This window comes from Rhinopithecus bieti, unplaced genomic scaffold, assembly GCF_001698545.2.
Source record: "Rhinopithecus bieti isolate Rb0 unplaced genomic scaffold, ASM169854v2 scaffold_15006, whole genome shotgun sequence".
Taxonomy (NCBI): Eukaryota; Metazoa; Chordata; class Mammalia; order Primates; family Cercopithecidae; genus Rhinopithecus; species Rhinopithecus bieti.
This window is the reverse complement of record NW_016808074.1, coordinates 68,729-77,312: the sequence shown is the minus strand read 5'-3', so window position 1 is coordinate 77,312 and position 8,584 is coordinate 68,729. Positions and strand designations below refer to the sequence as shown.

At 48.2% G+C, this 8,584-nt stretch overlaps 1 protein-coding gene across 1 annotated transcript; it reads right to left on the bottom strand.

Moving 5' to 3' along the window:
• Window positions 1-868: 868 nt before the first annotated feature.
• On the bottom strand, window positions 869-7,401 carry ZNF256 (zinc finger protein 256). The gene is made up of 3 exons (XM_017885473.1): window positions 6,977-7,401; window positions 3,948-4,074; window positions 869-2,683 (listed from the first exon to the last, which is right to left on the bottom strand). The coding sequence occupies exons 1-3, from the start codon at window positions 7,007-7,009 to the stop codon at window positions 960-962; spliced, it is 1,884 nt and encodes a 627-aa protein (XP_017740962.1). The 5' UTR covers window positions 7,010-7,401; the 3' UTR covers window positions 869-959.
• Between the last annotated feature and the right edge of the window lie 1,183 nt (window positions 7,402-8,584).

The window sequence follows — 8,584 nt, the reverse complement described above, 5'->3', positions numbered from 1 at the left end:
GCGGTGGCTTACGCCTGTAATCCCAGCACTTTGGGAGATCGAGGCGAGTAGATCACCTGAGGTCGGGAGTTCAAGACCAGCCTGACCAACATGGAGAAACCACGTCTCTACTAAAAATACAAAATTAGCCGGGGTGGTGGCACAAGCCTGTAATCCCAGCTACTCAGGAGGCTGAGGCAGGAGAATCGTTTGAACCCGGGAGGCAGAGGTTGCGGTGAGCCGAGATTGCGCCATTGCACTCCAGCCTGGGCAAAAAGGGCAAAACTCCGTCTCAAAAAAAAAAAAAAAAAAAAAGCCTGGGAGACAGAGCAAGACTGTCCCCCACCCCCACAAAACAAAAGTTGATCTCTTAGAAGTAAAAAGTAGAACAGAGGATACTAGAGGCTGGGAAGGGTAGTGGGTAGGCAGGAATAGACAAAGATTGGTTAAAGTCTACAAAATTACAACTAGACAGGAGGAATAAGTTCTAGTGTTCTATATCACTACAGGAGAACTAAAGTTAATAATATATAATTTCAGGTTGTTGGGAGAATGGCAATTGAGACTGAATGTTCTCAATATAAAGGAATGACGAATGTTTGAGATGATGGATATGCTAATTACGCTGATCACTCTAAATTATAGGTATCATAAAAACATCACTATGTACTCCAGGAACATGGACAATTATAATTTGTCCATTTATCGCTTCTCGGCCTTTTGGCTAAGATCAAGTGTATAATTTGTCCATTTAAAACAAAGAATTTTTTTTTAAAAGAAACCATTTGGTTTTATGTGTGGACATAAGAGAGACAAAGTAGTACGTATACATATAAATTTATTTGTATAAAACAAAATTCAGAGAACATATACTAAATATAAAGCATGGTTATTGAAAATACATATTTATTTATTTACATCTATGAATTCTGCAGGGACACTTCTCAGTCCATAACAGCCCTATGTGTGTTACCTAACCTTTATCCCTTGTGAACATGCTGATGTTTTAGGAGGTTGGAGTTGAAGGTAAAAGATTTTCCACAGTCACTACACTCGTAAGGCCTTTCCCCACTGTGAACTCGCTGGTGATTACTGAGGTTAGAGCTCTGGCTAAAGGATTTTCCACATTCACTGCATTCATAAGGCCTTTCTCCAGTGTGAACTCTTTGGTGTTTAACGAGGCTAGAGCGGTTACTAAAGGATTTCCAACACTCACTGCACTCATAAGGCCTTTCTCCGGTGTGACTTCTCCTATGTCTAATGAGACTGGAGCTCTGGCTAAAAAATTTCCCACATTCATTGCACTCATAAGGCCTTTCTCCAGTGTGAACTCTCTGGTGTTGAAGGAGTGTAGAGCTATGGGTAAATGATTTCCCACATTCCCCACATTCATAAGGCCTTGCTCCAGTATGAACTTTCCAGTGTGCGATGAGGTAGGATTTACAGGTAAAGGATTTTCCACATTCACTACACTCATATGGCCTTTCTCCTGTGTGAACTCTCTCATGTACAATGAGGTCAAATTTCCTGCTAAATAATTTTCCACATTCATGACATTCATGAGATCTTACTCCAGTATGAACTTTCTGGTGTTGGAAGAAACGAGATCTATAAGTAAACAATTTCCCACATTCACTACACTCATAAGGCCCTTCTCCAATGTGAAGTCTCCGGTGTTTAATGAGGTGACAGCTCTGGCTAAAGGATTTCCCACATTCACTGCACATATAAGGCCTTGTACCAGTGTGAACTCTCTGGTGTGTAATAAGGCTAGAACTATGGATAAAGGATTTCCCACATTCACTGCACTCATAAGGCCTCATTCCAGTATGAATTCTCTGGTGTGTAATGAGGCTGGAGCTATGGCTAAAGGATTTCCCACATTCACTGCACTTGTAAGGCCTTTCTCCAGTATGAACTCTCTGATGTATAAGAAGGTCATACTTCCTGTTAAATAATTTTCCACATTCATCACATTGATGAGGTCTTACTCCAGTGTGAACTCTTCGGTGCGTAATAAGGCTAGAGCTTTGCCTATAGGATTTCCCACATTCCCCACATGTATAAGGCTTTTCTGAAGTGTGAACTCTCAAATGATCACTGAGGCTACAGCTTGTGCTAAAAGATTTCCCACATTCACTGCACATGTAAGATCTTTCCCTAATGAGGTCTCCCTGGTGCTGAGCACGTACATGTTTGTAGCTGAAAGCTTTCACACATTCTCCCCAGTTGTAATGATTTTTTACACTGTGAAAGGCCACTGCACTCTTGGTTCTGTTTGACTTCTTTCTGGTGTGAGTAGCCTGTTGCTGAAGAAATCTTGATCTCGCCAGGAAATCCTTCCCAACCTCTTTCCAAGTAAAGGGCTTCCCAGATACTTCAAATGTGCAGCTGTTCAAAAACATGTCTCTGCCCCCATTGCTTCTGAAGTGCTTCTGTCCAACATGCTGCTTCTGGTGCTGATGAAGGTATGCAGTAAATTGTAATTGTTTCCTACATGCCCCATCTGTATACAGTTTCTGACCATGGTGTGTTCCCTGGTGCTCAAGCAAGTGCAAAATCTCTCTCAAGACTGGGCCACATATCTCACAGGGATTGGTCTTCTGGGGAGAAGGAAGGGCCTTAGGAAGCCTAACCTGTGACACCCACTGTGAAGAAGTGCTCTGCTGATAAGGTGCCTCCTCATCCCCTGCTCCACAACCACCTGAAAGAAAGAAATGATGGTGAACAGCATGCTGACTTTAGTGGAGTGGGGGTAGCCCACAGACAAATGTGCATCCAACAAACCCGGGAACTGAGTCCATGGGGTTGTTTTCAGGACCAAGGTGTTGGGTTCAAGTTGAAGATGGGGCTGCCTAGCAGAACTGGGCCTCTAAAGATCACGGAACTGGGGAGGGCTCCTGAGTTAAAAAACACAGCCATGGGATGAGAAACATGGAGAAGCAGCAGGATACACAACTCATTCCTCTAGAGCAATTTTCAGTGAGATCTGTTCTCCTGCTAACACGTGCATTGTGTGCAGGTATGTGTCCTGGTCCAAGAAAATGTGACAACAAAATAGCAGCTGACATACGTGGACACCGGACACCTCATAACATGCGATGTAGAGGCCAACACTGAAGAGCACTGCAGATACGGCAGTGAGAAAAATGGGTGAGACATGGAGTCCAGAGATGTGGGGATTAACCCCAGGCTGCAAGTAAGAGACACAGAAACCAGGTACAGAGCTGACAAGCAGGCTAAGTGTCCAGAATGGGAAAGAAAAGGCAGTAATGAGGTTTGGCCCCAAATGTCATTAGCACCAAAATATTGATCAAACAGGATACGTTTCTGGTATGATTTGGACATAACCCTGACAGAATGTCCTCCTTTAGGCGGTTCCTAGGGCCAGGATCCCTCTGAGTTCACCTTGCTATGGGGAATCACAGCCATCCTTGGAACCATAGGGCCTGTACACCTGACCCCTACGATCAAGAACATGGAACTTGGAATATGTAAGTACCCAAGACCAGCCCAGAATGACTCTGCACATGATAGCCCACAGGAAAAAAAAGCAATACAAGGAGAAATTCAGAGGATTTTGCAAGAGACACTCATAGTCCACATAACTGCTGGCAGAGGCAGGCATGAGGAAGTGTACCCTAGAGGAAGGAAGTAGAACCTGGGTCTCCAGGAGCCTCAGATCTGGACAATGCCACCTGGTCAGGGAGACGCAAACAAGGTGAGATCCATGAGGCTGACTGACTATAAAAAGCCTGACTCTGAATCTTTCCACATGAAAGGGAAGCAGGTGTTGCCGGCTCAAGGAGAAAAGCAGGCAACATGCAACCTTAGCCCTACCAACTGCAGCACCTACCCAGGAACAGGAAGCTGTGTCAAGGGTCCTCTTGTGAAGACATATCTGTCCCTGGGGAAAGGGTAAGAGCAAAGACTAGCTCGGGGCACAGAGGTGGGTGTGAGGACCTTACCCAGGGAGGTTGTAAGTGTCAAGTTCTCCAGCATCACATCATGGTACAGGCATTTCTGAGCCTCATCAAGAAGACCCCATTCCTTCCAGGAGAAGTACACAGCCACGTCCTCAAACGTCACAATGCCCTGCCAGGATGGGGACAGATGAAACCACAAACGGTTCCTCCTCTCAGGATCCATAATCCTTCCCCTCACACATTTACTCCATCCTCTTTCCAAGTTCCCCAACTCAGAGGAGAAAGCAGTCAGCTGGTGCTGTTGTCTCCTAATGGGGCTCTTGGTCACCGGTTCCAGCCATCAGTAACAAGAGGCAGGTGAACAAATGCATGTATCTAAGCTATGGGCGTGGCGTAAGGGCAACCACTCCTTCCTGACAAGCATTCCTCTGGTATGACCAAGGTCATGTAAGTCTCAACAGGGGCACTGGGGCCATCTGGTACACTCCCTCTCCAAGTGCATATCATTCATTATACTGCATATACCTCAGGTCTCCACATCCCACTGCCATATGACCGTGACCACCACTACGTTCCATACCACAGGCAAAATCCTGGCCTCCCCACATGCTACCTGGGTGAAAGAGTGGATAACCTGGGCCGGGCGCGGTGGCTCATGCCTGTAATCCCAGCACTTTGGGAGGCTGAGGTGGGCAGATCACGAAGTCAGGAGATCGAGACCATCCTGGCTAACATGGTGAAATCCCATCTCTACTAAAAATACAAAAAATTACCCAGCCAGGTGTGGTGGCACGGGGCTGTAGTACCAGTTACTCGGGAGGCAAGGCAGGAGAATCACTAGAACCCAGGAGGTGGAGGTTGCAGTGAGCCGAAATCGTGCCACTGCACTCCAGCATGGGTGACAGAGCAAGACTGAGTTCCCCCCGCCCCCCAAAAAAAAAAAAAAAAGAGAATGGATAACCAACAGCCAAATACAGACACGTGACATTGGACAAATGAGATCAACAGTTTATTTATTCATTTTTTTTTGAGACAGAGTCTCGCTCTGTCGCCCAGGCTGGAGTGCAGTGGCAAGATCTCAGCTCACTGCAAGCTCTGCCTCCCGGGTTCACACCATGGCCCTATTCAACTTCTGTGCTGCACTTACCATCCCCTTGGCAGTCACTATACACCTAAAGCTCTTTAAATCCGAGCCTCACTGGTCGCTCATCCCACACACAATGACTCTCACAAATGACCACATGACATTAATTTAATCTTCCAGCCTGAATGAAACACCCAGGCCTCCTCAAGTTATCACAAAATCCTGGATACCCACAAAGTGGTGAATAAGCACGAGTTCTGTCCTGAGTGGCCTATGAATTTGCATCCATCTCATGTCCATTCTTCTCTTGGAAGCCCTGGCCCCTGCCAAACTACACTGTCTTTTACATACCCTGCTTTCATGACCACTTACTCCATCATCATCCTCCCCATCTTGGCCCACTAACAGCTTTACAACCAAAATCTAGAGCTTGCCCCGCCTAACTGTGACCCACAGCTCACTCACCTCGGTGCACACAACAGCCACATCTGGAATATCTGCACCCTGAACTACTGTTTTTTTTTTTTTTGGTTTTGTTTTGTTTTGTTTTTGAGACGGAGTCTCGCTCTGTTGCCCAGGCTGGAGTGCAATGGCGTGATTTCCGCTCACTGGAAGCTCCACCTCCTGGGTTCACGCCATTCTCCTGTCTCAGCCTCCCTAGTAGGTGGGACTATAGGCGCCCGCCACCATGCCCGGTTAATTTTTCTATTTTTAGTAGAGACGGTGTTTCACCGTGTTAGCCAGGATGGTCTTGATCTTCTGATCCACTCGCCTCAGGCTCCCAAAGTGCTGGGATTACAGGCGTGAGCCATCGCGCCCGGTCACTACTCCCTAGATTTCAAGACCTGCGTGTTCATCTGCCCACTTAACGCCTGCATTTAGTAGGCTCTGAAAGATGTGACTCTTAGCATGACCCAAATAAACCTGATATCCCTAGTGCATATTACTCCTATTGCCAATTTGTTCATCTTAGTTGATGAAACTTCTTTCCCTACAGCTACTAATACCAAAAACCTGGGGGTCTTCTCTGAATCCTCGGTTTCACTCCCTCACCACCTACATTATGTAATTTAGTTGTCCCTTTTGAAACCGCGCATCCAGAATCTAAACACATCTCCTAAACCACGATCCTTGGCCAGTAACCCTCACTTGGACTAGTCTACTCTGATTTTCCTTCCTCCTCCCTCAACCCCACAGTTTGTGCCCCACTGTGCACACAGATGAATCCTGTGAAGACCCTGGTAAATTACTTTTTGATTCAAACTTGCTATTGCCTCCTGAAAACACACTCAACTTCTCAGGCAGCCACTGGAGTCCTAACGCCTATCCTCCTGTTCTTTGCTTCCCACCAGAAAGCAAGGAGATTTGTGGCTTCACAAATGCTTCCAGCTCCGTACTGCACCTAACCATTTGCACATCTTGTACCTTTCTGGAAAAACCTTCCACACCTGTTCATATTGGCTGCCAGAAATTGGAACAATTCTATATACACACTCACATGGACATAGAACCCTGGGCTTGGGGTTCACCCAATGTCTTCAGAACTAAGGGCTGGGGGAATGGCACTCCGCAACCCAGACAACCTGTGGATGGGAGTTAAGGCTAGTGAGAGACTGGGAAACCCTCCCCTTCCTGGCGTACGTTTCCTAACCCCCTCTACAGCCAACGGAAACGTGAGAAGAGCCAGGCCTCAGAGGGCATCCATGGCGGTATTAATCGGGCTCAGGCCTCCCTGAAGCCCCATGCCTGGCCTCGGAGCCGGGTGCCCTCGCACTGGCTGTGTCACCTCTGTGCCCCAGGGCTCGGTGGCGCCTCTCATCAGGGGCACCTTGCAGTCGCGCCCTCCCTTTCCTAGGTGTTGGAAACGGGCGCCCCTCCGACGAGCCCCCATGTCCTGTCCTGGGCTGCAGGGCCGCGACCAGGCGCCCTCGGGGTGCTACGACTCGCGTGGGGAGGGCGGGGAAGGTCCGGAGGACGCGGCACATACCTGGGCCGGGGCCGTCAGCTCGGCCGCCGCCATCGGACTCTGTGGGCGGAGCGGGACAGGAGAGGAAGTCCTTATTCCGGGCCGGGGTACCCCGGGCGCCGCCGAACCTCAGCTTCGCCTCTGTGCAGCGGGGAAGACTCCTTTTGCGCCTTCTCAGTCAGTCACGGATGATGCTGACTATCGCGCCGCTGCTTTCTACCAAGGAAAGAGTCCGGACAGGACAAATGCCAAAACGACCGCCACCGGGAGGACGACGGAAGTCCCGCCGCGACCGCGCGAGCGCGTACGGAAACGCCACCTTTCGGAGACCTCATTGGCTGAAGGTCGCCGTCGCCCAACGCAGGCCATTCTGGGTAATGTTGTAGGCACTGCGGAAGAGTGAGGGTCGCCTCCACCTCCTTCCGGAAGTAAAGGCCAAACCTCTGTAGGGGGCGCTGGGAAATGGACACTCCAGGTTGGGGCGGAGGCGGGGCCTTGTTGTTTCTTAAAGGAGACGTACCCAGGTTTCTACCGATTGCTCTCTGAGAGTGTTTATTTGTTTGAAGACGTGTCATTTCCTGTGTTCCCAGAGGCACATACCCAAATGCACATATTATTACATACAGTCAATCAGTCACAAAATATATCCATTGGAAGAGAAACCAAATAAAAATGACTATGTTGCGGCTGGGCGCGGTGGCTCGAACCTGTAATCCCAGCACTTTGGGAGGCCGAGGCGGGCGGATCACGAGGTCAGGAGATCGAGACCATCCTGGCTAACACAGCGAAACGCCGTCTCTAAAATACAAAAAATACCCCCCCCCCCAAAAAAAATTAGCTGGGTGTGGTGGCGGGCGCCTGTAGTCCCAGCTATTCCGGAGGCTGAGGCAGGAGAATGGTGTGAACCTGGGAGGGGGAGCTTGCAGTAAGCTGAGACCACGCCACTGCACTCCAGCCTGGGGACAGAGCGAGACCCTGTCTCAAAAAAAAAAAAAAAAAAAAAAAAGATAATGTTGTAATTCAAACGCATGCACTCAAGCCCTGGAGTCAGTTTTCTCAGTCTCTGTATGTTTGATTAGGGACAAGAAGAAAAACACACCACATAGGTTCATGACAAAGAGGATGAAGGTGGGATACGGAAGCACCCTATAGCAACAGGACATAAGTAGATCCCTGTCTCCGGGCCCCACAGAAAATAACTCTCATGCGTGTATAGTTAAACATTGTGTCCAGTTTACTAAGCAACACTTGTATGCATCTAATCTCACTTTCTCTATGTCTTTTTATTCACTTCCTTTTAATAATTTGACATCAAGCTCAGAAAGAGAACAACAAAAGGAATGCTATTTTGAAAAGGCAGGATGGCTAGCCAGAGCACTCACAGGTGGAACAAAGGGTGCTCTGAATCCCAAATGTAGGGAGTATCTTAAATTCAACATCTCTTCTCATCCCTGAAATGATTATCTTTGCCCCCATTAGTTTCGCTCTTGTTGCCCAGACTGGAGTGCAATGGTGCGATCTTGGCTCACCGCAACCTCTGTCTCCCGCGTTCAAGCGATTCTCCTGCCTCAGCTTCCCAAGAAGCTGGGATTACAGGCGCCTGCCATCGTGCCCGGCTAATTTTTTTTT